Source organism: Bos grunniens, chromosome 15 (genome assembly GCF_055505025.1).
Source record: "Bos grunniens cultivar Pamir isolate PY7600 chromosome 15, Bosgru_T2T1.0, whole genome shotgun sequence".
NCBI classification, from domain to species: Eukaryota; Metazoa; Chordata; class Mammalia; order Artiodactyla; family Bovidae; genus Bos; species Bos grunniens.
Window position 1 is genome coordinate 56,688,439 of NC_141179.1, and position 27,929 is coordinate 56,716,367.

General features: G+C 52.8%; 1 protein-coding gene and 1 pseudogene across 3 annotated transcripts; one reads left to right on the forward strand and one right to left on the reverse strand.

Moving 5' to 3' along the window:
• Positions 1-11,646: 11,646 nt before the first annotated feature.
• LOC147358319 (uncharacterized) lies at positions 11,647-12,327 on the reverse strand (annotated as a pseudogene).
• On the forward strand, positions 11,856-25,257 carry TSKU (tsukushi, small leucine rich proteoglycan). 3 transcript variants are annotated; one of them, XM_086340884.1, is made up of 3 exons: positions 12,441-12,687; positions 15,308-15,391; positions 22,763-25,257. In XM_086340884.1, the coding sequence occupies exon 3, from the start codon at positions 22,770-22,772 to the stop codon at positions 23,844-23,846; it is 1,077 nt and encodes a 358-aa protein (XP_086197010.1). In that variant the 5' UTR covers positions 12,441-12,687; positions 15,308-15,391; positions 22,763-22,769; the 3' UTR covers positions 23,847-25,257. The 3 variants fall into 3 exon arrangements, with proteins under 3 accessions (XP_086197009.1, XP_086197007.1, XP_086197010.1); XM_086340883.1 differs by lacking the exon at positions 15,308-15,391 and having other exon boundaries at positions 11,856-12,687; XM_086340881.1 differs by lacking the exons at positions 12,441-12,687; positions 15,308-15,391 and adding an exon at positions 11,856-11,903.
• Positions 25,258-27,929: the final 2,672 nt, after the last annotated feature.

The following is a 27,929-nucleotide window of genomic DNA, read 5'->3' on the forward strand; positions in this document are numbered from 1 at the left end:
ATAAGTGAATCCATTGGATCCCTTCCACTACCTTGCAAGGTAATAATTTCCTTTATTTTACAGAAAAGGAAGTGGAGTCTTTAAGGGCTAAAAGGAAGCAGCAGAGCCCAAATTCCATCCCAGGTCTGTATGTCTAAGAGTTGAGCTCTTCCCACTTTTTCTGGCTGTTTCCACTGTACTCTGTGGTCCATCGTTTTCCCAGCAGCCTCCCTGCTCAGTCCACTTCCCAGGGCAGGAGGCAGTGAGTGCCTAAGGGAGGCAGCGTGATGCAGCTGAAACAGTGTGGGCCTCAGAATCAGAGAATCCGGCTGGAGTTCTGGCTCTTCCATCTGTGAGCTGAGTGACAAGCTGTTTTAACTCGCTAAGCCTCAATTTCTTCATTCAAACGACAGAGGTAAGATGATGTAATGGATGTGTGCCCTCAGCCCAGAGCCTAAATTAAATGCCCCTTTCCTTCTCTTCATCTCACACAGGGGTATGAGAACCATTTTGTGCACATGACCTTACTGTGGTCATGGAAGGAATAATTAACCAGAACTCTCTGCTCAGCTGGCAGACCCAGAATGTAATGATCTGGAACCATCTGAAGAATGAACCTGGAACACTGCCATCTGCAGAAACCCTAAGCATGGTTCCTATTGTTCTAGACCAAAGTGAATGCCTCCAGATAGTCTAGAACTAGAGAGATTGGGAATCTAAGAAGGAGATTCCCTGATGACTCAGAGCCCAGAGGAGTAGATTCTAGCTGTGGCTCTGCCCTAACATGCTGTGTGATCCTGGACAAGTTCCCACCCTCTCTGAGCTTCAGTTTCCCCATCTGTAAAATCCAGACTTCGAAGGCAGTTCAGCCTGACTTCATTATAGAGAATTGCTCCTGAAGGATATTTGTCCTCTCACCCAGGGCCTGACTCTGGGTACTGATGCATGCCAGTCAAGGGCAGGGGTTGTTCTGAGTCCCCAGGAAAATAAGCCCCAAAGCACAGATAGTTTAAGTAAAATAATCCAACCAGGTCTCCCCGTGAAAAGCCCAGGATAGCTGTTTGGTTGCAAAGAAACTCAATCAGATCAGAGGGAGCAATATGTGCACACTCATAGTCACGTTCATGGTTTCATGGCTTAAAACCCACAGACTGGACTGGCAGGGACTCTTATCAGCGCTTTATAAAAAATGAAACCAAAAATCAGAGAAAGGGTTTCATCAACTTGCTTGATATTGCAGCTGGGAAGTGGCAGAACTGAATATCCTTTGGTCCCACAAATCTGTATACTATAAGCCCAATCACTATGTGTCCATGATTCCAACATCCTCTGACTCTGTAACAGTTTCTGTTCCAAATGTTGGTTACTGTCCCTAACACTGTGGTGGTTCTGTTATGTTTCCAACATTCGTTCAGTCTAAAAACGCATTCTTTTACAAATTCTCATGGAGTGTCTATGTTATGCCGGAGACATAGCAACCAACACAGCAGAGTCCCTAGACTCACAGGGCTTACCATCTGGAGGCAGAAAGGAGAAGCATGAGCCCATTATGACCCTGTGAGGTGAGAACCGTGATGGAAGAGGCAGGGGATACTGCAGACCCACTTAGAGCAGGTCAGAGAAGGCCTCCTGAAGAGTTGCCCAGCTAAGCCGCACATGGAGACAGAGGTGCACATTAACCAGAGTCCTAGTTCTACAGAACTAGGTGCAAAGTCTGGAACAGGGGTAGGGGCACCTTGTCCAAGGAACCGAAGGTGGTTGCTACATCTGGAATACGAAGACACAGGAGAAATGTGAGGCAGGAGAGGTAAGCTGGGGCCAGATTACACAGGATTCTTTATATCACGCTGCTGCTGCTAAGTCGCTTCAGTCGTGTCCAACTCTGTGCGACCCCATAGACGGCAGCCCACTAGGCTCCTCTGTCCCTGGAATTCTCCAGGCAAGAACACTGGAGTGGGTTGCCATTTCCTTCTCCAGTACATGCAAGTGAAAAGTGAAAGTGAAGTCGCTCAGTTATGCCCGACTGAGCCAACCAGGCTCCTCCATCCGTGGGATTTTCCAGGCAAGAGTACTGGAGTGGGTTGCCATTGCCTTCTCCTTATATCATGCTAGACAATTACAACTTCACGCTAGAAGCAATAGTCTTGGGAAGATTTTAAACCAGATAGAGACAAGATCACTATTGCATTTTAAAAGAAACCCTCTTACTGCTCCAAAGAGCTTGGTCTGGCGGGTGAAGATATGCAGGCAGGGAGACCTCAAGGTATCTCCACAGTCTAGGCAAGAAATGCCATCATCTGGACCAGGATCAGGTGATGCAAACAGAGAAGTGGATAGACTTGAGAGGCTTGGGCATGTACTGACTGTGGGGAGGAGGAAGAGGGAGGAGGAAGAGAGAGCAGGAGCCCTGGGGGAGTCACAGCTTCCTGGTTTATACAGGCGGGTGGGTGGTGGCACCTTTCACTAAGATGAGGACTCGGAGGGGCAAGTTTGAGTGAAAGCTAAATCTTTGATTCAGGCAAATGAAGTGCAAGGCCCATGGAACTCCCAAGTGGAGCCAACAAGCAAGCGGGTGGCCAGAGAGTTCTGACAAAGGCTGATATCAGAGATGCTGGCAAGAGATACAGATACGCATGCCTCAACTTCGGGGAGCAGCTGAAGGCAAGGGGTAGGGGTGGGGTGAGCAGGCCCAAGAACCAAGCACAGAGTGAGAGGAGCAGGGGTTGCAGGGCAGAGACTGGGAAACAGTTACATATGGACTGAGGACCAAAGAAGAGCCAGCAAAGGAGACCAAGAGGGAAGCCAAGGAGAAACGGAGTCATCTTTGACAAATGTCAGGTGTTGAGGGCTGGTGAGCCATTGTCAGCAGCTTAGCAATAAGTAGCAAAGGGCAGTTTATGATTTTTTAGAAGGAATGAATGGGAGGTGGGAAAGTGAAAACAATAGATCCAGGCTATCATTCAAGAAGTTTGATGAAAAGCAAGGAGCTCAGTAAATTCTCAGTAAATACATTTGTAAGTGAATGTATCAGAGACCAGTTTTGGAGAGAAAGTTTTGGTGATTATCATCATTATTCCTAATGGAACAGAATAGGAGGGAAAAGAAAATATCGTAGTGTACCATCTGTGGTAAGGGTAAATATTGTTTTATGAAACTGATTTTATCCATGAAGTGAAAAGTGAAGTGAAGCTGCTCAGTCCTATCTGACTCTTCGAGACCCCATGGACTGTAGCCTACAAGGCTCCTCTGTCCATGGAATTTTCCAGGCAAGAGTACTGGAGTGGGTTGCCATTTCCTTCTCCAGATTTTGTTTTTAGTCAATAGATACATAGAAAGGAAGGAAGGGAGGAAAGGAGAGAGGAAAGAAAGGATAGGAAAAGAAAGAGGAAAGAAAGGATAGGAAAAGAAAGAGAAAAATCTGAAAGCCTCTTCAAAGAACTTGTTTGCTTATGGATTAGAAAGATGCTAAGGTTTTCTGAGAGTCAGTTTCTGTGGGGGTAGAATTCTGCAGCTCTGTTTGTCCTGGGACAGATGGTAATAAATTGAGCACACACTCCTTTGCACGCAATAACGTAATTATGTAACACAAGCCTTTTAACAAGTTCCCCAGAGTTCACTGGCCCTCAAGGACTAGACTAGCCAGAAAGGCTGCTGAACGGTGTGTAGATGAGCCCTCTTCCCCTGTAGAAGGCGCTGTGGCAAGGGGGTCAAGGAGACAACAGTCCTCCGACTTTATCAGGGGGAAATGGCCCGGCAGATACGTTGTTGTTAACAAGCTGTTCTTGCCCAGGTCAGCTGGTGACAAAGCCAGGCCTGGAATCCCATGTCCTGACCTCCAGTCCAGGGTTCTTTGCCTGCAGAGTGTGGTGGTAGGAGACAGTCTGTTTCTTGTCAGGAAGATTGGACAAAGGGGAAAGGTGGGGAGGGCCCAGATGATTGATAAGGATTGACAGGCTAAAAAGAGACAGAGACAGGGCCAGAGGAGGGAAGGGGGAAGGGGGGAATGACTAGTGGGGGATGGGGAGGGACGGAAGGTCTCTGGAAGCTTTGGCCCCAAGGACTGTCACCTCAGCCAACCCATAGGGCCCCATGCCCTGCAACTTGCTCCTCTTCTCTCAGAACTGTCCCTGGCTGGGCTCCCTCAGGTGCTGTAGCCCAACAGTACTGAACCACTTATTGTTCTATACTCTTCCCTCTGGCCTTTGCTCCCACAGGGGGAATGCCCTTAACTTGCTCCTTAATCCCATATTCCTAATCTCTCTAAACCCAGCAGGGTTCTCTCAAGCATCACCTTCCTGATGACACATTTCCTCATTGCTCCGACTAGAGCCTGGCCCCTCTCTGTTCTGAATGCTCTGCACAGGTTTCTATCGGCATCCAAAACTCTTTAGGACCTCAGACATGTCTTTGGGACCCACTCCAACTGTAAACTCCGGGAGCCCAGCACCAGATCTGACATGTGTCAGAGGTTCAAGAGGTGAAGATTTGTTAGATAGATGATGGATGGATGGATGGAGAGTAAAGACATTAGGAAAGATGAATGGAAGGATGGTCTGGGAGAAGAGGAGCACGCAGTTGCTGTGAAAATGCAGAGAGGTTAAAAGAACTCTTAACTGGGAGTCTAGAAACCTTTGTGTTCATTAGCTCAGTGACCTGGGACAAGCCACTCCACCTCTCTGGACATCAGTCTCCCGCCTATACAGTGACAGAGGTGATAGGGTACAGTGCCTGATATCTGATCCCCAAGGGCCCTCCACCTGCCTTGCTGGCTCCATGGTGGCAGATGCATCGCATTCTGTCTGAACACTCAGGTCCACTTGGCTCCTGGATACAGGGGTGGGGGCCAAGGTTCTGGGGTCAGAAGAAGCCTGGAAGCCAAGGTACAAAAGGGCAGCACCTGAGGTGTGGACCCAGCCTCCTGGCAGGAGACCACCTCTGGCAGCAACTCAGGAAATAATTTGTTCCTGACCTGCTACCACCACTACCACCAAACAGCAATTTGGAGGCTGAGGACTTGGCAGACTTGACCGATAGCCGTCTGCTCTTTGCAGGCCATGGTCTCCTTGCCCAAAGGATTAAACAGAGACCCAAGGCTCCAGTTGAGGGAGCCTCCTCTACTGTGTCCCCTCTCTTCACTCAAGGTCAAAGCCACCTCCCATTTTTTTCTCTGCAGTGGGAGAAAAAACCACTGTACCTGCCAAGCTTCCTACATCTCCCACTGTGTTCTCCTAGGCTATGCAATCAGGCTCCTGCCTCAGTTTCCTTGTCCAGTTTTACATGTGTTTTTCTTATGAACTAATAAATCATAATATTAGTTACCCACAGTCATCCAGTGCTCACTAGAGTAAGTCACTATTCTACACGGATTAATTCACTTAATGTTTGCAACAACGCTTGAGCTAGGGACTATTTTACAGATAAGAAAAATAAGGCAGAGAGAAGTTTCAAGAATTTGGCCAGTCTGAAGCCGGGATGCATACCTAAGCAGTTTGGCTCCAAAATCTGTGCCGTGCTAGAATGAATGAATTAATGAATAAATGAACAATCCTGTTCACGACAGAGGTATCCTCGCTGTACCATGGAAGCACAGAGGAAGGGCCTCCAATGGTAAAGTTAAGGGTTGGGAAGATCAGAGGAGGCTTCCTGGAGGAAGTGATAACCTGAGATGAATTTTGGATGATAAGAAAGAGACAGGGATAGGGCAAGGGGCACTTCCAAAGGTGGGGCAAAGACATGGAGGCAGCAAGGAATTGGCAGAATGCAGGGAACCCCAACAGCTAAAGATGCTAGGGAATCAAGTCACAGCAGGAGGCAGGGCTAGCGAGGGGGGCTGCACGGAGGCACAACCCAAGTGCTTCCAGGCTCAAAGGAAAGACACTGTGGGCAATGGAAACGTCTTTGTGGAGGAGGCAGCAGAGCTTGGAAGCTAGCGAGGACTGCAGCTGGTAGATAGGCTGGGAAAGTCATTCCAGGCAGGGGACAAAGTATGGAGGTGGGAGAGTGGGAGAGAAATATTTAGGGAAGCATCTGATTTGGCAGGAAGGGAGGAATGTTCGTTGTACAGTGACTGCTGAACACTGGCAAAGCCCATGCACCAAATCTGGCCCTGCGGAGGAATGGCTGGAATTGTTTTAAAGAACCACTTGTAGGTTCTATCTGGGTGACCCTGGATGAGTCACTTCAGAGTCTCAGTTTCCACATCTGTAAGATGGAGGTGATAAGAGACTATCCAAAGTTTTTTCTAAGAGGTTTCAAAATGAGACTATCTGTGGAAAGACATTATAAACCCTAAGGCACTCTGCCATGTCCCCCAATCCCTGTACTGAACCACCATAGGTGCTTTTAAAAAACACAACGTATGGAACTTCCCTGGTGGCCCAGTGGTCAAGAATCGGCTATCAGTGCAGGGGACACAGGTTTGATTTCCTGCTCTGGGAAGATCCCACATGCCGCAGGGCAACTAAGCCCGAGCACCACAACTACTGAACTGGTGCTCCGGAGCCCACATGCCTCAACAACTGAAGCCCTCGCACTCTACAGCCCGCACTCTGCAACAAGAGAAGCCACCATGATGAGAAGCCTACACACCGCACGGAAGAGTAGCCCCTGCTCTCCGCAACTAGAGAAAGCCCCTGCGTCGCATCAAAGACCCAGCGCAGCCAAAAATTAAAAATAAATGAATTAATTAATTTAAAAAACACAACAGAATCAGGAGGTTGAACTGGCATTTTTTTTTTCTTCCAGCTCTTCTTTTCCATTATTTCTTCACAAGGTCTTGATGCTCTGTTAACTTTCGATCTGCCAGCTTCTGACAACTGCAAAGAAGAAAATACAGTAAGAAGAATAGCCAGAGATCCTGGAGCTTCATGGGCTTCTCTGGTGGCTTAGTTGGTAAAGAATCCGCCTGCAATGCGGGAGACCTGGGTTTGATCCCTAGGTTGAGAAGATCCCCTGGAGAAGAAAATGGCAACTCACTCCAGTATTCTTGCCTGGAAAATCCCAAGGACAGAGGAGCCTGGTATGCCGCAGTCCATGGGGTTGCAAAGAGTCGAACACAACTGAGCGACTAAGCACTAGGCACTGGAGCTTCATGGAAATATATTGGATTTGGATGCTTTTTCTGGTCAGGGCTTGACAGATTTGATAAAAGAGAAAAAAGAAAGACCTTTTAGCATTCTCAAAATGTGGGAAATAAGCAAGGTAGCCAAAGGGGCTAATGAGGCCTTTGACCTCTAATCTGGAGAGTTCTGAGAGAAAAGAGATCCTCAGCCAACACCCCATTTGAAGTATGTCTGGTCAAGAAAAGTACACAAAACCCTACAACTTACAACATATTTATATATGTATTAATCCAACTGATCCACTCCATATCCCTGTAAGGTTATTGTTCAGTCGCTCAGTCGTGTCTGACTCTTTGTGACCCCATGGACTGCAGCACGCCAGGCTTCCCTGTGCTTCACCATCTCCTGGAGATTGCTCAAACTCATGTCCATTGAGTCGGTGATGCCATCCAACCATCTCATCCTTGTCATCCCTTTCTCCTCCTGCCTAGAATCTTTCCCAGCACAGAGTCTTTTCTAATGAGTTGGCTCTTTGCATCAGGCGGCCAAAGTATTGAAGCTTCAACTTCAACATCAGTCCTTCCAGTGAATATTCAGGGTTGATTTCCTTTAGGATTAACTGGTTTGATCTCCTTGAAGTCCAAGGGACTCTCAAGAGTCTTCTCCAACACCACAGTTCAAAAGCATCAATTCTTCAGTGCTCATCCTTCTTTATGGTCCAACTCTCATATCCATACATGACTACTAGAAAAACCATAGTTTTGACTTTGTTGGCAAAGTAACGTCTCTGCTTTTTAATACGCTGTCTAGGTTTGTCAAAGCTTTTCTTCTAAGGAGCAAGTCTTTTAATTTCATGGCTGCAGTCACATCTGCAGTAATTTTGGAGCCTAAGGAAATAAAGTCTCATTGTTTCCACTGTTTCCCCATCTATTTGCCATGAAGTGATGGGACCAGATGCCATGATCTTTGCTTTCTGAATGTTGAGTTTTAAGCTAGCTTTTTCACTCTCCTCTTTCACCCTCATCAAGAGGCACTTTAGTTCCTGTGAGGTATGGTTTCTTATTTATTCTCATCTTACAGGTTAGGAATCTGAGGCTCAGGGGGAGAGAGTGACTAGCCCAAGGTCAATAGGTAGCCGGGGACAGAGCAATGATTTCCACCTGGGACTCTTAGGTACCAAGGCCTCCCTACAACACCACATTCTGCTTCTTGTATTGATTGTAAGGTAGTAGGAAGAGCACTAGAGTCCTAAATATTGTTCCAGCTCTGCAGAAAACATACTGTGTAACCCAAGAGAGATCTCTTACCCTCTCTGGGCCTCATCACTATCAATCTAGGGTGGTTGTTACAGGGATTAAATGATATAATAACCGTAAAAGTATCCAGCACAGTCCCTGGCATGGGATAACAGCCAAGACTGTTGCAGCAAAAACAGTAATGAGTGAACAGCCTTTTGTCCATACCAGCCAAACAGAACTGCAAGAGTTAAACAGTCTTGGTTATTCTTTAGCTGTTACTACTAACAAACAGTTGTAGCTGGACTTGTCCTTCACAAAACTAATTACTCTCTGACTCCGTATAAATTATACTCTACAGCTGGCATTCTTCTCCCCCTACACTCCCTTGTAGGATTCTGCACTTCCAAAGGAAGGAGCTCACAGTCAATAACTTCAGGGACACCAGAGCAGGTGGTTGAGCTACCTGATGCCAGCTTTTGGCTGTAAACTTGCAGAAAAAAAATTATATACAAGACTTTGATGAGGATATAAAATCTCTCCCTGTTCCCCATAGAAGCAGGGCACAGTTCTTGAGGCGCTAGCCTGCTGTGTACTCCCCTTTGCCAAATGAAGCCATTTCTCTATTTCTTCCAAACTCTGTCTCCGCACGTTTTTTATTCAGCCCTGGGTGACAGGGGGTCAAGATTTTGGCAACTATGTGACCACAAGAAGGGGAAGAGAATGGGGAAAGTGGTAGTGCATATGTGCAAAGGGTGTAGCGACAGAACAGAAGGAGGGACCAAATTCACCAGGCATTGGGTTTCTGGGGGAGGGAAATTTGGACAGAGATTTGAAGAATTCAGAGGCCCTTCCTTCCCTTCCCTCTCTCCCTCTCGTTTCATGTGACTTAGAGGACTGGAGCTTGGGATGTGAGCGACCAGAAGTGAAAAGCTAGGATCCAGGGGAACATATTACAGGGGCCTTGAATGTGAAGCCAAGGAGTTTGACTTTTGCCATTGAAAGGTTTTAAGGGGGCAAGCATCCTGATCCATTTTGCAGATTTGCAGTTTAAAAAGGTCATTTTTACTGCAGCAGGAACAGCAGACAGGAGGAGGGGCCTGGAGGCCAAAGGACCATTGTGGGGGAAGGGGGGAGGGCTGATGGAGATGCCCAATCCAAAGTCTCCAGAGGCCACCTCCCACTGAGAAAAGATCAAGCAAGGGAAATGATGAATGTAGCAGTACACTGAAACTGCCGCCAGCTGCCGGCCAAGGTGTGAAAGGTGGTTTGTTAGGCTTCTGTTATGAGAGAGGCCCTTTGGAGGGGCGTAGAGCCTCCAGCCTCTGTGGTTGGAGCCTGCAGACAAAGGACAGTGGGAGTTAGAGTTAGTGTTTAGCTCCATTGTCAGATGCTGAGCCTGAGCCTCATCCCAGAACTCCACCTTAAGGGAGGGGAGGATGCAAGTTCTCCAGCAAAGAGCAAAGGTTGAGGGGGAGGGGTCCTTTGAAAGATGGCTCCGTCCCCCACAGGAGGGCAGGAGATGGCCAGCAGGTGGGCTAGATGAGCAGAGGGTCAAGTGACCATTCCCCTGGCTTCTCCCCTCCCAAGCCAGCTCAGCTTTCCAGACTACACACACCATCCCTGATCAGAGACAACTTGGTTTAATAATAACGCTAATAACCCACAATGGCACTTCCTATCAGCCAGACTAAAGCCTTACTAAGATACTGTTTACTCCTCACAACAGCTCTATTACAGCTGCAGAGACTCAGAGAGGTTAGGTAACTTCCCTAAAATAACCCAGAGCTGGTAAGTGCCAGGGCTGGAACCTGAACCCTGTCCAAGCTGGGGGCCCTCACCAGACACGAACTGGCAGGTCTTTCCCACCTCCAGGCCCAGAAGAAGTAGGAGCGGGAAGGTCTCTGACCCTTCTTGACGGCCCCAGGATGCACAGAGAACCACAAGGGGATGCACAGTTGAATGTCAACAGCATCCTTATTAAGCATGACTGTGAGGAGACTGGGTGCAGAGAGGCCTATGGTACAATTTCAAAGACAGTTGTGATGAGACGTCTGAGCTGGTGGCCTCCCAGTTCCAGAAGCTGGGATTCTAATGAGGGGAGGACAGTGAGAGGCAGAAAGGAGGGAGGGGAGCTTTCCCTGTCCCAGGCTGGTAGGACTAGGCTCCCAGCCTTCTCCCTGCACCTCCCTAACTGCCAGGGCCCCCAGGCCTCGCCATCCCAGGGGAGCAGAGTGGCCACCAGCACCACCACCACCACCACGCAACCACACAGACTAGTGCCAGTGAGGGCCTGCAAGAGCACTTTGTCCCCTGGAAAGCCGATTTGTTTTTGCTGCCCTGAGGCCCGGGCAGTGGCCTCTACTCCTTCCTCCCCATCTCCTTACTTGTCTCTCTCCTTCCCCAGGCAGACAAGCAGACACAGACTCAGAAGCCCAAGCAAAAATTTTTTAATTAAAAAAAAAAAAAGCAATAAAAGGAACAAAAAGACTGGGTGTGCAAGTCTGGGCTACTGTAAAGGGAACACTGCCGAATCTCTGCACAGCAGGAAAGCTCCTGGGAGGTCCAGGGTTCAAGGCCAAAACCTCCCTCAATCCCCAGGCCATATACTTCTGGGGTGCCTGAGAACTAACACCTCCTTCAACCCCAGAGTGTCTGGGTGTGCAGGGAGACTCAAATTCAAGCCCCTCAACCAAACACACACACACACTACTTGTAGGGAATGCATCCAACAGGCAATTTCTTCCCCCCAACTCCCAAGTGAAAAAGGTTTCTTGGATGCTTTTCTGCACTTTTTACCATAAGGAAGGGTGAGAGAGGATGGGCTGCAGAGGGAGGAATAGATTTAAACTGCTCCCTGTTTCCCTTCTTAGAAATCTAACCAGAAGTCGATGGTTCCCTCCAGGAAAAGAAAAAAGAAATTAAAAAAAAAAAAATCTGTTTCCCTCTCTCTCCTCTCTTGCCAGCTTTTCTGCCTAAGCCTGACTGTCTCTCTGTCGATTCGTCTTTCAGCCAGTCTTTCCCTGCTTCAGATTCTTGGACTCCCTCTCACTAACGTCTTGGAACCTCTTTCACCCGTTTTAAAAAACTGGGGAACCGGGGGGATGAACTCGAGAAGAGGGAACCCTCACCACCCAATCTCTTTCTTAACAAAACATCTCTCTTTCTCTCTCTCCACACACACACACACACACACACACACACACACACACACACACTCCAGCGACCTCCAGATGTTCCCGACCGTGCGGCCATCTGCTGAGAAGGCTCAGGCGCTCCGGGGAAGCGGGCAGGGACCCCGGGATGCAGAAAGCTAGGAGCAAGGCCGACTAGAGTGGGCGGGAGCTGCATGCGCACTTTTGAGACGCTCCCTAGGGTGGAACCCGGGCTGGGCACGGGCTCTGCCGGCGGGCGGGGGCGCGGAGTGGGGAGCGCGCCGGGAAAGGCCAGCACTTTAGCGACACTCCCTAAGTCGCCCGGCGGCCGGCCGGAGCCGCCAGTGGGCGCCGGGCGGGCGGGTGGGGGCCGGGGGGCGGGCCACGCCGCGCCGAGAAAAGCGCCGGCCGGAGGGCCCGCGGCCGGGCCGCCTGGGTGAGCGTGCCGAGGCGGCTGCGGCGCAGGCTTCCAGGTGGGTACGGGTCCCCGGGCAGAGCGGGAGTTCGCGCTGCAGGCGAAGGACCGGAGGCCCCTACCCCAGCCTCGCCGCTCCATCCGGCGGGCGAGCCGCGCTGGACGCAGGGGCGGGGCCGGGGCCCCTCAACTTTTCCCGGACCCAGGGCGTCGGCAGTGGCCGCCTGACGCTTGGGGCTCGGCCAGAGTGAGGAACCTGGACCTAGAAGGGGGGCTTCCAGGAGACAAAGGCTCTGACCCGGGGCCGTGGGCGTCGGCCGGCGCCTCTGGGGTCTTTGTGCGGACACGTGCGTTTGTGGGTCTTTGTGAATTTGGTCCGGGGACATGCATCTGCCCGTGCCTTTGTGTGTCCGTGATTTGGGGACGGGGGCAAGGACCCGGGATGGGGGCCCGCGTTTGGTTGTGGGTGTGGGTGGACGCATCGTTGTGTCCGCGTACGTGGTCTGTGCCTGTCGACGTGTCTGGGTTGGGTGTCCGCGGAGTATGTGCGCGCCGAGAGCCAGACACCGCCCCAACTCCTCGCTCCCCTCAGTCCACCCGGGCCGACTTAGCTTCAAACTTTTCTCCGCGTTCCTCCTCCCCGCTGCATCCCGGGCCGGGGGGCGGGCGGGGGCGGGAGGGCGCTGGCAGTCCTCCCTTCCTACACCTCAGGGATGTTTAGAGCCGAGAGGGAATGAATAGGATTGGTGGGTGGGGGGATCGAAAGCGCCTGAAGACTGATCCGAGCCAAGGCTGGGCAGAGCGTGCCGGACACCCTAGGCGAAGTGGCTGGGAGAAGAAAGGTAAGCAGCGGGTCCTGGCCCCCCGACTTGGGGGTTGAAGAGAGGAGAGGAACGGGCACCGGTGTGGCCCGCCCCACGCTTCTCGGAGAGAGTGTTTGTCACCGAGAGAGACTTGTCTGTTTGGCGGAGAGGCCAGCCCCTGGGGCCCCCCTTCCCCTCCTCCCGCGCCTCCTCTTTGAGATCCGCACTCGGTTTGCATCCCGCCCCTGGGGTGAGGGGGTTGAACCCTCCAATCCCAAAGGTGGAAAGGTGATGATGGCTCCGGGGACCTCCAGCTGGGCTGCTGGCAGTAGGAACCTTACACACTGTAGTTTCAAATGGAACATCCACTGGCCCACAGTATGGCACTAGGCAAGTTGCTTAACCTTTCTGAGCCGCAGTCACCCTGTCCTGGATGGGGTGAAAACTCCCTCGCGAGGCAGAGCCTGCGGTGGGGATGAGCGGCGCAGCCAGGGACGGCCAGAGTGCAGTGCCCACCCACACTTGCCTGGCGGAGGAGGTGACTCAGGAGCTTCTGATCCTCCCTGCCTGCTCTACCCTTCGATAAGTCCAGACTTGCAGAGTTCAAGTCTGATCTGAGAGTGAGGGCTCAGACTGCCGGGAGCCTGCTTTTTGATCCTGGATGGCAAAGATAAACCCAACAACCCCCCTCCCTCCCCTACCCCTTGCCAGTCTTTAACCTAGAATTTTGCTAGGTCCTGCAGATGTGAAGGGTGGGTACAAGCCACTCACCTTGGAAAGAGGCAACTGTGGGCGCTTTCCTTTCCCTCTTTGGGCCTCAGTTTCCCTGCTGAAAAAGGGGTTGCTGACAGCCTCTTTCTTCCCTTCCAATTGTGGCTGACTGGTTGAGACCTTAGAACCTGGAAACACTTTGATATTTAACACTTCCATTCTGACTTGGCACTTATTTACTCTTTTGAAGAGGGAGAGGGGAGATGGCTGTGAAGTTATGTACAGATTAAGGCCTTCCTGGAGTCCCTGCAGTCCAGGAAGGCTAAAAAGCAGCAGAATGGGGAAGTGGGGGGAATACACTGGGAAAAGAGGCAGAAAGTGCCTCCCCCCTAGGGAGCTGCTCTGCATGACTCTGTGTGTCCCGAAACAGCACAGGGGTGGTCAGCATTGTGGACTGCCAGATGCAAGATTGGGGAAGAAGGGATGGAATTCACCCTGAGGCTGGGAGGGACTGCAGGGGCCACAGAAGAGGGCCTTGAATGCCAGACCTAGGAGCGGAGATCTAGGCAGTGGAGAGCTGCTGGAGGGTTTTTTAAGCTGGCATGATAGGGTGGGGTTGGTAATTCTCAGAAACTGTCCTCTGGCTCGTGGGTGGTGCTGGAGCCTGGGAAGCCAGTCTGGAGGCTTGAGTGCTCCGGCCTCTTAGAGTCAGAAGGAGATTTTAACTTATTTCATTGCTTCCTAGCTCTGTGACCTTGGGCAAGTGACTCTTCCTCTCTGATTCTCAGTCTCCTCATCTTTCAAATGAGGATAGTAATTCTGGTCTCACTGATTGTTATGCATGTTAAGTACGATGACAAACTACCTGTGCTAATAAAATGAGAAGAGGTTTGTGGCCTGTATTGCATTGTGCAGACATCTGTCGAACTGCACTAACAGTAGAAGGCAGAGCCAGTATCTACTGTGAGTCCTAAACCTTAGTTCACCACCTGGCAAAAGCCCTAAGTATCCTGCAAGCTTGGACCAACTGATACCCTCTCCTAGCAGAGGGAAGCTTTTTGCCCAGGGCATTTCTCCCATCTGGCTTATCCACTTCACATGGCCAGGTCCACGCAGGAGAGGAGCTGGACCATCAGAATTGGAGATGGCCACACGTCACAAAGTGTGTTGAACCTTGACAGGGGTGGCCCAGGAGGAGAGTGACCTTTACTGGATGAAGGGCGAGTTAGACTGGGAAAACCTCACAGAGGAGGTGACTTTTGAATCAAATGAGTGAGAATTTGTATGGAGGACAAAGAAAAGGGTGTCTCTGTCATCTTCACTGAAGGGGACAGCCTGTGCAAAGACATGGGGCCCAAGGAGAAAGACAGGCCCCCAGACAGGCAAACTCTCTTGGCAGGAGAGGCTTTAAAGTAGGAGCGGTGGTGCAGTCCTGGTCTGTCTGGATGGCATTCTGGTGCCCAGCAAGGCTGGCAGTTGGAGGCAGAGGGCCAGGAATGAGGCTGTTGCAGCAGTTCTGGCCAGGAGGCCTCCTGAACCCGACCGGGGCAAGGCCCAGGGGAGAGGGAGGGGAGGACTGTGAGCCACCCACCCAGGGGTGGCTGCCAAGTCTCAGGTCGTCATTCTGTCACCGGTGACACACCTGCTTCAGCCTCCTCCAGCCTCTGCAGTATTTCCACACTCCCTTATCAGCTCGCTGGCAGAGCACTTGTAGCCCAACTGAAGCCCTGGAGGGTGCACTGAGAATCCAGGAAGAGCCCACGTTGGAGTCTTCTCTGTCCTCTGCCCCTGCCTTGCTCTCAGATCTGCTCGTGTCACTGCTCCTTTTTCTTTCCTGGTCTCTGAAGTTACGCTCTGGTCAGGGGGTGGGGCAGGAACCCACATGCAGTGAGCGCCAGTGTGTGCCAGGCCTGGAGCTCAGTCTTCCTTTACCTCCTGTAATCCTCAGTGACCTTGTGGGAACAGCACCAGGTTTCTCACCAGGTTGCAGATGAAGACTCGGCAGGGAGAGGACACACAGGCCTCCTAGCAGGTGAGGTTCGGTGGGGTGGAGCCCAGTGTGCCTGACTGCAAAAGCCATTTCCTCTGCCCCATACTGCCTTCCCGTGTGTCTACACATGCCTCAGACCAAAGGGAACTTGCCAAGCTTCAGAATGGAGAAAATAGTATTGGGAGCCTTGTCCATTTCTCTGTAGATTATTCTCCAGGGATGATATCATGGAGGAGCGTAGGCACCAGGTGTCAGAACACCTGGATCCTGAGTCCAGCCTCTGACCTCACTGGCTCTGTGACTCTGGGCAGATCACCGAACCTCTCTGGGTCTCTAGGCAGGTGTACAATAGATACCATGCCATCCAACCTGCTGATCTTGTAGGGTAACTGGGCAGATGAGAGTTGAGGAGGCAGTGGAAAGACTGAGAGGTATCCTTTGGTGAGGCGGCAATATTCTAAATGCCTGGTGTATCTTCATATAGTACCTGCTCTGTGCCAGGCCTAGCAGTCAGCTTCCAAGACCTAAAAGTGAATCTAACCCCATGCCTGCCCACAGGAGCACAAATAGGTAAATGTAATTATAGTCCAGCACAATCCACATGTGCCCATTTGTAAGGTGAGGCACAGCCGTATAAGGAGCATTGGATTTGGTTTGAGACTGGTTCCTATTCTGCCCCACTCAATGTCAGTCTTCTTGTCTGCAGAACAGGGACAGTAGTCCCCATGGTCAAGGGTGGTGGGGAGGCAGGAAGGAGCCACTGCTGTAGAAGTGTGTGGTGAGCTGATGTGTTTGCACAGATGTGTGGCGTTAGTGCCTCTGTTGGGAGAGCCAACCCTCAAGGCTCGGGGAGTTTGGCCCTAGGCATTCTCTTTGCCTTGCGTTTCCAGAACTGACTTAAGCAGTTGGGGGCCAGGACACTGATGGAATTTCCACCTGGGGATTTCATTGGCATCAACTTGCGTGAGCTCACGATGAAGGGTGGGACGTGACTCAGCACTGAGCAGCCAGTGGAGACAAAACCCATCTTGGGTGGATGCTCGGTCCCCTGCCCAGCTCGTCCCTTTACCAGGGGCTTCCCCTTAAAGACATGGTGAGGAGCTGGCAAATCTGTGGGCCATAGATGCTGGGGTGCAGGTGAGTGGGACCAGGAGGACACGAGCTGGAACCCCTAGCCCCAGATAGGCCTCAGAGGAGAAAGGAGATGGGGGCCTTGCCAGCAGACACCAGCATGGTGACCAGAGGCTGTTAGCACAAGTAGTCAAAGACCCGTCGGGTGCCTGGCACCTCTTTGGGTAGTTGGGTGGGGAGGAAAAGAACAACAAATAACATGGTCATGGCTTTCAGAAAGCTTAATAAATCATCACGGTCCTTGTCTACTATGCATTCGGCACTCAGCTTGTAGGAGTCACACCAAATGTTCCACTCGCTGTCCCCTAATGCTTCCACCAACGCTGTGTTGTCACCCGTGTGGAGGACACTGAGCCTCAGCAAGGTTGAGACGTGCTCGAGGCCAGTAGGTACAGAGCTGAATCCACAGCCAGCTCTGTGTCCCACGGTTGACTCTTAATTTCTGGGCCCTCCATTCATCCAGCAAGTTTGCCATGCCTGCCAGGCCTGGCTCCGGCCCCAGCTGGGGGAAGGGTTAACAGGTGAAGAAGGCAGGGTCACCGCCCCAAGATGCTTCACACTTCAAGTCAGGAAACAGGCAGGTCAGTAAAGGCAGAGAATTTACCTAGTGTGCGTCTGAAGGCGTGTTGACAGTACGGAGCCAGAGGCCCCGCGAAGCCAGGAAAGGAGGGGGAGTGGCCCAGGGGCCTGAATGGACAGAACGGGCTTTGTTCCACTGGCAGGGCTGGGGCAGGCCTGGGGGATGCGGCTGTCCTGGCAGTAGTGTGAAGCATCCAAACCCAGGCCCCAGGTCCTGCTGTGCTGTTTCCTTGCCATCACAGTCCCTCTCTGGGCCTCAGTTACCTGTGATCTCGGAGGGGCCTTCCAGCTCTTCAGTCCTGGAATCCTCTTGAGTTTGGGGAAGTGTGCACTAATTCAGAGGCCACCACCGTAGGTTCAGATCAAGATGGGACTTTCAACCCGAGGGAGGACCATGGGGGCAGATCTGCACAGAGGTGCAGATACCTGTGTGCCAGAGAGAACTTGGTTTCTGTAGGTAAAGCGAAAGTCAGGAGGTTTTTAAGAAGGGGCATGATCTAGCCAGAGCTGCTTGAGAGGCTCTCCTAGCGGAGTCCGCAGTGGGGAGACCTGCCTGGGGACCTCTTAGGATCCCACCACTGACACTGTAACTTTCCTTAGCGTCCCGATGGACCCATCAAGGAATCACTCATGGCCCCTGCCCAGCGGACCTCATGCCGCTAAGCCTTTGTCCGGCTGCCCTTATGTTCTATAACCTGGCTCATCAGTAGATGACTTTGATCTGCAGGTTAGGGTTTGGAGAGAAAGTGAAGTATCCTCTCTTGGCGTTCCATGGTGAATACCTGCCTGCCTTTCCCTTTCTCCCGAGCGTAGATCACAGGGTCTCGAGAGAAGGAAGGAGGCAGAGTCGGTTCTACAAGACAAGAAAACTGAGGCTCCAAGAAAGAAGACTCTCAAGTTCACACAGTTAGTAGCAGGGCTGGCACTAGAGTCCTGGTCTCCTGGATCTAAAGCAGGTGCTAGATCTTGATATGAGTTGGTGTCCTGTCCCCATTGCTGGTCTGTAAGCCTCATGGGGACAGAGGCCCTGGGATCTCCTGCCCTGACCCCAGCATGCACCTCACAGGGCCTAACAGACCGCCTTGCCCTCAGCAATTTAGTGCTGTGGTTGATTGTGTCTGCAGTGGATATGGGTAGAGGTGGAATGAAAAGGCACAGTCTTTGAATTATATGGCTTCCACGCCCTTGGGGCCTCATTTCTTTACAGGGATGTTGGTCTTCTGAGTCTCTTCACAGCCATCTTCTCTGCAGCTGATGGAACCATCATTAGTATCCCAGATTCACAGCTGAAGGTCCAGAGAGGTTAAGTGACTTGCTCAGTTCTACTGCAAGTTGATGTCGAGAGTCTTCTCAGTCTCTGTGCGGGCCTTACCTCTCCCTGGAGCTGAGGCTAGTGGTTTTTGTGAAGAGGAACTCACATTAGTCATCCCTTCCCAGACGCAGCAGCCCTGTTGAGAAACAGCATAGCTTGGTTTCCCAGGAAGAACTGCTTTCCTGGAGGGCAGTAGTAAGACCTTTGTCATGTTTGATAGTGTCTGCTGGAGGAAGAGAAATCCCCTCCCCAGCCACTCCCTGTCTGGTGAGGAGGGCCGGGGAGCCCCCACTGGACCCTCCCCCGTGTGGGGAACCATGCTCAGGTGCCCCCCCTGCCAGTACGTTTCATCCTCTTGACAGGCCTGTGAAATGGCTATTAACACCTGTATTTGACACATGAGGAGGATGAGGCTTGGAGATTGTGGCTAGCCAAGGTCAGAGAAAGCAGAGATGGCCATGAGACAGTCCTGAGTCTTCATTACTCAGTCTGTTTTATATCTATATATATATAGTTACTATAAGAGAGGAAATAAGAGGGGGAAAAGGAGATTAAGACATGGTGAAACCACCCAAAGTTCTGCCATCTAAAGGAAGACCACTACAGGGTTGACAGATTTTCTTCTAGACTTTCTAAAATTACCGTTTAGGTTAGTCTTTTTTTAAATGTATAGCTATAATTTTCTTAGCATACAATTTACCCTTATGATCCTTAGCATTATGGCATCAGCCCCCTCCTACATGAGGTTGCAGACTCTTCTGAGCACTATTTTTATTGACTCCATAAGATCCCTACGAGAGTTCCACAGGCATCTTGAGGGGACTGGGAAGCACTGGGCCTGGAATCAGAAGGTCAGAGCCTGAGCATCAGCTGCCGTCACCTCACTGGCGACCCAGGGACAAGATGAGGGACCTCAGCTTTCTCATCTAGAAAGTGAGGGATTGCACGCCCTGCTCTGCAGCCCTCACAGCTCAAATAAGCAAAGGTCTTTTGGAAAATATCAAGGGCTGTGCCCTTGGCAGGGGTTTTCCTTATCTTCCCTCAGTTTCCTCCTGGGAAAGTTCTGCCCTGCCTTTGGCTCCTGGGCCTTTTGCTCTAAGCAGCAAAACCAGACCTCAGCATCTCTGAGTCACTCACACAAAGGCACTCCTCACGTTACCCAAAAGGGGACATGACCTCTGAGCAGAGCAGGGGTACCAACCCTCAAAGACCACTAGCCCACGTCTCTGCCTTTGCCCCCTGCTGGCTCCAGAGTTGAGAGACCTTCCAGAGATTTCTCTCTCCTTTTTTTCTTCTCCCAGGGAAAGATAAGGAAAACCCCTACCAAGGGCACAGTCCTTGATACTTTCCAAAAGACCTTTGCTTACTTGAGCTTGTGAGGGCTGCAGAGCAGGGTATGTAATCCCTCACTTTCCAGATGAGAAAGCTGAGGTCCCTCATCTTGTCCCTGGGTCCCCAGTGAGGTGATAGCAGCTGATGCTCAGGCTCTGACCTGATTCCAGGCCCAGCGCTTCCCAGTCCCAGCTGCATGGGACAACCCTGAGAGACCTCTGGGCTCTGCTGTGACCTCAGGAACACCCAAGAGCCACTGAGTATTAGGAAGCTGGGTACTGACGGTCACAGCAGCCGACAGTAGCTGGAGCCTGGCCCTGGGACCCTGGACGCTTAGCTCTTTTCCCAGCAACACATAGAAGTGCACATTCCCCCTGAACCTAGCCGGTTACGAGGTTACAAAGGCCTGAGTTCGCTTGCTGGTCTCTGGCGCCTTCCCTTGCCATCCTCAGTTTCCTCCACTGTAACACGGACATAAGAATGACCTCCTGGAGTGACCGAGAATGGCGTAAGGGGACATGTGACTGGCACGTGGTGGGGACAGGCTCAGTCACTGTCAGCACTTTCCACTCTGTCCAGGCCTGGCCCAGAATGGGGGCCCATGGAGAGTGTCCGCAGTGCAGGGCTGAGCAGGGACCTTGTCTGGGGTGTCCTGGAAGCATCAAAAACAGTTTTCCAGGCGGGTCTCCATCCACACTCCTGCCCCTCTGTGGCCCGGTGATGACCTCCCAGCACAGGTGCACAGCGCTTCACAGTTGGCATTGCTCTGCATGTGACTTGCATCAGTGTGTATGAGGCAGGCAGGAATTACTGCCTTGTGGTACAGAGGACAAAGCCTAGGGCTGGAGAGGCCCCTCGTCAGGGGGGTAGGGGAGCACTGAGCTGAGTTACATAAGCAGGAGCTCATGAGGGGCTGTTTGGCACTTGAGAGGCACATTGTATAATCACCTTTGGGAACGAAGGGTAATCTTAGGCCTTTTTGTGTGCATTTGGTGTTTGTTTAAACCCCAGGAAGGGGTGGGTATGAGCAGATCAGCTTAGCAGGGAAGGTGAGGCCCTAGGTAGTAATGAACTCCTGCTGTGAGAAGCTCACCCCGGGGACAAAAGGGGTGCGAAGCAACTTAGTATTTTCCTTTTGGTTCCAGACATTGGGACACTCTGTCCAGCCTCAACTGGGACCGAGCCCAGGGTGCACCTGGGCTGGGTTTAACCCTCAAATTGGACTCTACAAAAGAAAGGGGTGGGAGAGGAAGGGCCTGCAGAGGGAGGCCGGGGAGAAGCGCCCAAGTGCAGATCAAGTGGCTGCCCCTTTAAAGTTTCATGTAGAACTGGTAATGCGATCCTGCTGCTCCCCCATCCACCCTCCCCCCAGCCCACCCCTCCCTAAAGGCCAGGGGGAGGAATGCTGGGGGGAAGACGTGGCAGGGGTGCAGAGCGGAGAGCTGGGCCACTCCAGCTGAAGGATCTGCTGGCGTGAGGCTTGGTGTCTTCTGCTCTTCTAGCGGGGGAGGGTGACCACAGGCTGTCCAGTTAGCAGCTTTCTTTCACTGCTCAGCCTTCTCTCTCATCCTCCAGGGAGCTGCAGATGTGTGGGGGGATGAGTGTTGAGGGTGGCAGTGTACAGGTGGTGCTTGGCATCAGTGGCAGCTGCTGTTAGAGTTATCCAGGGAGAGACAGTGAAGCCAGAAGAGGGGCAGTGGCTTGCATTGTAGCCCCCGTCGGTGGGAAGAGCCCCTCTTGGATCGCATCTCTCCTGCCAGTCACGGAGGCAGTAGAGGAAAGTAGAATTAGGACTGAGCAGGCCTGGGTTCTAATCCTGCCCTGCTTTTTACATACGGGTTTTGGGTAAAACCCTTTTTGTCTCTGAGCCTCTGTTTATTTATCTGTATAATGGGGGACACAGCCCAGCTGCCTGCCGTGGGTTAAAGGAAGGGCCAGAAAAGTGTAATCACTGACAGCTTGGGGGTCAAGGTGGGCAAGGGGAAGGGACTCAGCAGAGTGGTCCCCGGGGCCCATCTGGAAGTCTAGATGCAGGGTCCCCTGTTGGAATGAAGGATCCTGCCCCTAGAGGCCAGGCCAGGGGAGAGGGCTTATGACTGAACCCAGCCATTGTTACCCACAAAAGGAGTGAGGAGGGGACAGTTGCTACAGGCCCCCCTTGCAGGAGAGGCCTTGGTTTGGGAAGCTGGAGCAGGAGTCTCAGGCACAGCTCAGCACGACAGTGAGCCATACCCCTGGGAGCACCGTTCAGTTCCGCTCCCACTCACATGTGGCCATGCATGGCTTTCTGAACCTGAGTCTCAGTTTCCTCTTAGTGAAGTGCTGACAAGATTGCTGCCGTGCGGCTTCTGTGGCTGTGAGGGCTGAGTGAGGCCGTGCAAAGAGCCAGCGAGCACAGCACCGAGCCCGCAGCACAGGCTCTGCAGAGGTGAGGGGAGCACTCCCCAAAAGCACCTGCCCTTCACATCCCACGGCAGGACAGTGAACATGCACGGAAGACTCAGGCTCCCACCTTCACTCCAGAACAGGCCCACTCTCACCTGCCAATCTTATTCAAGAAAGGGTTCACATACTTCCAGTTTAAAACCCAGCTATCTAGCCTAACTTGCCATATCATACAGATGGGGAGACTGAGGCCAGAGAGGAACGGGGACTAGGAATTATTTGAGGAAGGGGTATTCAGGGAAAGCATCTAGGGGCACTGAGGGGCATGTGGCAATTTTCATCTGTGCCTACACATGTTGGCTGGGGTCTTCCAGGTTGGGCGAGAACCATCTGGAATGGGGTGCGTGCGTGCTTATGGTCAGTTCAGTTGTGTCCGACTCCTTGTGACCCTTTGGACTGTAACCCTCCAGGCTCCTCTGTCCACGGGATTCTCCAGGCAAGAATAGTGGAGTTGGTTGCCATTCCCTTCTCCAGGGGATTCCCCACCTAGGGATCGCTCCTGCATCTCTTATGTCTCCTGCATTGGCAGGCAGGTTCTTTAGCACTAATGCTACCTGGGAAGCCCCTGGAACGGGGTACCCACTGCCAACCCTCACCTGTGGCTCTCTTTCTAGCCCCACCATGCCGTGGCCCCTGCTGCCGCTCCTGCTGCTGCTGCTGCTGGCCGCAAGCGGGGCCCAGACCACTCGGCCCTGCTTCCCCGGGTGCCAGTGCGAGGTGGAGACCTTCGGCCTCTTTGACAGCTTCAGCCTGACACGGGTGGGCTGCAGCGGCCTGGGCCCCCACATTGTGCCCGTGCCCATCCCCCTGGACACAGCCCACCTGGACCTGTCCTCAAATCGGCTGGAGACGGTGAACGAGTCCGTGTTGGCAGGGCCGGGCTACACCACGCTGTCTGGCCTGGATCTCAGCTACAACCTGCTCACCAGCCTCTCGCCCACGGCCTTCTCCCGCCTCCGCTACCTGGAGTCGCTCGACCTCAGCCACAATGGCCTGGCCGCCCTGCCCACCGAGAGCTTCACCAGCTCGCCCCTGAGCGACGTGAACCTGAGCCACAACCGGCTCCGCGAGGTCTCCGTGTCCGCCTTCACCACCCACAGCCAGGGCAGGGCGCTGCACGTGGACCTCTCCCACAACCTCCTCCAGCGCCTGCTGCCCCATTCCTCGCGGGCTGGCCAGCCGGCGCCCACCATTCAGAGCCTCAACCTGGCCTGGAACCGGCTCCGCGCTGTGCCCGACCTCCGGGGCCTGCCCCTGCGCTACCTGAGCCTGGATGGGAACCCGCTGGCAGCCATCGGCCCCGGCGCCTTTGAGGGGCTGGCGGGCCTCACTCACCTGTCGCTGGGCAGCCTGCAGGGTCTCCCCATGCTGGCGCCCCACAGCTTCCACGAGCTGCAGGGCCTGCAGGTCCTGGACTTGTCCAGCAACCCCAGGCTCCAGTGGGCAGGACCTGAGGTGTTCTCAGGCCTGGGCTCCCTGCAGGAGCTGGACCTGTCGGGCACGGGCCTGGTGCCCCTGCCCGAGAAGCTGCTCGTCCACCTCCCCGCACTGCAGAGCATCAGCGTGGGCCAGGGCGTGCAGTGCCGGCGCCTGGTGCGGGAGGGCACCTACCCACGGCAGCCTGGCTTCACCCCCAAGGTGGCCCTGCACTGCATAGACACCCAGGAGTTAGCCGCCAGGGACTCCAATACCTTGTGACGAATGGTGCGGCCTGGGGCCATGGAACAGACTGTGTCCTGAGTTTCCTCAGGTCCTGGGTAATTTATATTTTAATGTGCCAATGCCCACAGGGACTCTCCATTCCTGTGTGGCAGCATCATTGAAAGAGAGGCTTTGAACCTGGGACCCACACCCAGGAGCAAAGTCTTGTCCTTTGTCTGTGTTGCTCCCCGGACCATAAGCCGAGGGTCTTCGATGCCAAACCAGACAGCAGCCCCCTGCTGTCCTTCCCCACTTGTCCCCAAAGTGCCTTCCCTGAGGCCTGGACCAACCTGACCTGTGACAGGAGGTGAGTGGGAGGGAGGTCCAGCCGCTCGGATGTGGGTTCTTCTATGGCATAAATCTCTCTTTGTTCTGGCCACGTGAGGCCTACCTCATTCTTTTTTCTTCCCCTAGAACTCTGGATAGGACTTCAGTTATAAAAAGGATGGGAGAAAAATGTCAAGCCCACTTCCTCATGTGACAGATAGGGAAACTGAGGCCTAGAGAAGGAAAAACGGTGCTCAGAGGTCTCACAGCAGCAGAGGCGTGCGTGAATCAGTGTCTGGCCTGCCTGCCCGGCCTGCCCCCCACAGGGCCCGTTTGCGCTTTTCTCTCCTCTAAATCATGCCCCCCTCCCCTTTCTGGGCTCCCCCTTGCTTCCAAGACACATCCTCCCATTTGTGCCCTTTCCCTGTCATCCCCAGGAGGGCAGGCCAGGGCCTCAAGGGTGGCACTCTGGGCCCGGTAACTAGCTGTGGCACAGGCTACAGTTCACCTCAGAGCCTCTGGAAGCCTCAGGGGTGCCAGTCCCAGTTTCCCACTTGGGTGGCATCCCCCAGCGTCCAGAATGGAAATGTGCTCCTTGACCCCTGAGGTACTGCCTCTAGCTGGTTCCTTAGGAGTTGATGCAGTCCTGGAGCCCCACCAGCTCCGAGGGGCCTCCTGGAGTCAGCCCCTACTGGCCTTGTGCCCGACAGCCCAGCTCAGCCTACTCCGAACGCAGCCAAGGAGGCAGGGTAGCCCCCACCCATGTTTATGCTTCCCCACCAGGGTAGCATCTCAGCTTCCCAGCCCTGGGCTCTTTCCTTAGTATCAGTTTCATAAAAGTTGTTGCCTTTTTAATGGACTGTCACTTAGGACCACCCCCCCCCCCCATCCAGGTCCCTGCTGGCAGGGGATTGGAAATACGTCATTTGTAAAAGAAGGAAGACATTGCATTTGTTCACTTTTGTAACACTGTGTCCTGGGGATGAGCTGGAGAGGAGGTGTTGGGTAGAAGCCAGCCATATGTCGCCATGTGGGCATCCATGGGGCCGGTCCCTCAGAGACGCCTACAGGACAATGAGAGCTCTGTCCTCCCCCACAAGCCCCACCCAACATCTTGGTTTAATAAACACTACAAAGAGTCTTCCTCTTGCCATCATTTGACCAGTATCCATTGACATTCCCCAGACGGGTCTCTGGGGCCACAAGGATGAATCAAGACAAGCTTGTTCCCTCTGAAAAGCCCAATAACCTCCTAGGATTAGGGGAATGAGGGAGGGAGTTCCTTGGGGTGGAACCTTTCGGTGCAACTTACACCCTCGACCTTCCTTACCTCTCTTCCTGCCTCCCCAGCTCCAGCTGTCAGGCCCTTGCATGCCTCTGCCTTTGATCAGGCTGTTATTCTGGGACCAGGCCCTTTCCCCCCTACCCCAGCTTCTCTGCTCCTTCCCGGCCTAATAGACCCAGTTTCTGCCTCATCTCCTTAGAAGCTTTCCCCAAGGTCTCCACCATCCCTCCCGCTAAGCCCCAACAGTACTGTGTTCCTTCCTGGCATCTGAATACTGTGGTACCCTCTCCTGTTCACACACTTTCTGTGACAGGGAACCCACTTCCAGCTCATCTGAATGGCGCTGCTGTCAGCAAGTTCTTCTAACTGGCCAAGATCTGCAGGCATATATCCGTAACGGTCACCACCACCACCAAGCTTATCCTGTCTGTTCTGTCTTCTGGGACTCAAGTTCCTGGGATGGGAGGGGACAGGGACACCTGACTAAGAGCAGCACAGGGAGCTGTGCAAGCCCTGTGGTGGGGTTAGGAAGGCTTCCTGGAGGAGGCTCATCCATGGGGTCAAGAAGAAGGACAAGTGGACTTGGACAGAGGGGGCTGGCACTTGGAAGGGTCATTGGTGAGCAATGGCACAGATTCCCAGGACATTCACGCTATGTGTGTGGTTGGGGTGCTTGCCCATCATGTGGCTTAAGCCCCCCACGGCTTGGACTCCCTGAGCCAGAGGCTGGCCACCACCAATATGGGAAAGGTCTGAAGCAAGGGGGACAGGAAAGGATCAGAGTGAGACCCCAGCCTTCACAGTCCTCAGATTAGTACTTCATCCTCCCACATTCCTTGGGGCAGGAGAGACCTCAAATACAGGGGTGGAGGGAGGGATCCCTAAGACTTTCACCCAGTGGGTCTTAAAAGCCCCATTTGAAGAAAGTGTCCTTGGGGGAGGGCTATGGAACATAGGGGTCTTAAAATTAGTGGCGCTGAAATCGGAGGAAAGGTACCCGGTAGCCGGGGCTCCTGCAAGTCACCTGGCCCTGAGCTGCAGCTTCTACATCTGCAAAACGGGGCGGGGAGGGAAGCGCCAGCAGGATGCTGGGCTCCTCCTTCCCAGTGGGGGCATCCCCTTGCACACCTCCAGCGCCTGCGTGGCCTCACAGAACCAGGCGTTCCCGCGACCCCTCCGGAGGCTCTCAGCCCGCAGCGCCACCTCGTGGTCGCGCATGGCCAGACACCCCAGATCCGAGGGGTCGCCAAGCAAGGCGTAGAGCCGCTGGAAGCCAAAGTAGACCAGTGCAGTTTGCGCAGTCATCCCTACTGCCTTCATCCCGCCACACTCCGCCCTCTTGGAATCCTGGGGCAGAGAACGAGATCATTGCAATCTTACAGTCATAGAGATTAGTGCAAACCTTCTGTTTTGGAGTTCCCAAAAAAGGGTTTAAATTGTGTGATTTCGGCCAAGTCACTTTTCTTCTCTGAGCCTGGAAAATGGGGATGAAAATATCTCCCTGCACAGGATTGTATGGAGAGGAAAGGACGTAATAACACTTGTAAACAATCAGGTACAGTGCCTGGCAGAAAATACAGACTCCAGAAATGCTTGTTTTCTCATTCATTCAACCATAGAATCATGGATTAGATTGTAGAACCACGTGGTCGTAGACTCATATTTTGATATCTGATTCAGAACTGAAGGATTTCATAAAGCTTTAGGATGGTAGACCTGCAGAGCCATAGTGTGGTCCATGGGATCTTTGCTCTGTGCACCTAGGCAGAATAGACCTTCAACACACACGTCAGCTGAGTTTTAGAGATGGGGAAACAGCTGAGCACAGGCTACAAAATTTCACTGCACTTCATTAATAATTCAGTTGTGATTTACTGGGCACATGTCCTTGGACATGGTGTACATGCCATCCTTTCCTCCCCATAACTGCCCTGGGCATTACTGTCACCATACACAGCTGAGGAAACTATCCTGCTCCTGTCTTCATCTGTCAGATGGTGAGTCTGGCATTCCTGGCTGTCTCACCTCAGTGTCCAGGTCAACTGTGCAGAGGTGTCAGGGCAGAGGTGCTCTGAGAAACCAATAAACACTAGGACTCCATTTTTTTTTTTTTTTCTGCTAGAAGAAAAAGACAGGGTGGAGTTATGCAACTCTAAGTATCTCCAATCAGACCATGGACTCGAGCATGAAAATGTTAGTCACTCCAACTCTTTGTGACCCCATGGACTATAGCCCACCAGCCTCCTATGTCCGTAGGATTCTCTAGGCAAGAATACTGGAGTGGGTAGCCATGCTCTTCTCCAGGGAATCTTCCTGACCTAGATATCGAACTCAGGTCTCCTGCACTGCAGAGCATGAAAAGCCAAAGATAAAATCCTTCCCCTCCTGGCCCCATTTTACAGATAGAAAATGGAGGCTCAGAGAGGAGCAGCCCAAGGTTACATGACAGGTGACAGGGCCCCTTGGCCAGGATTCTGTGCTTCAGGACTGGCTATATACTTGGTGGCTGCTGCTGCTGCTAAGTCGCT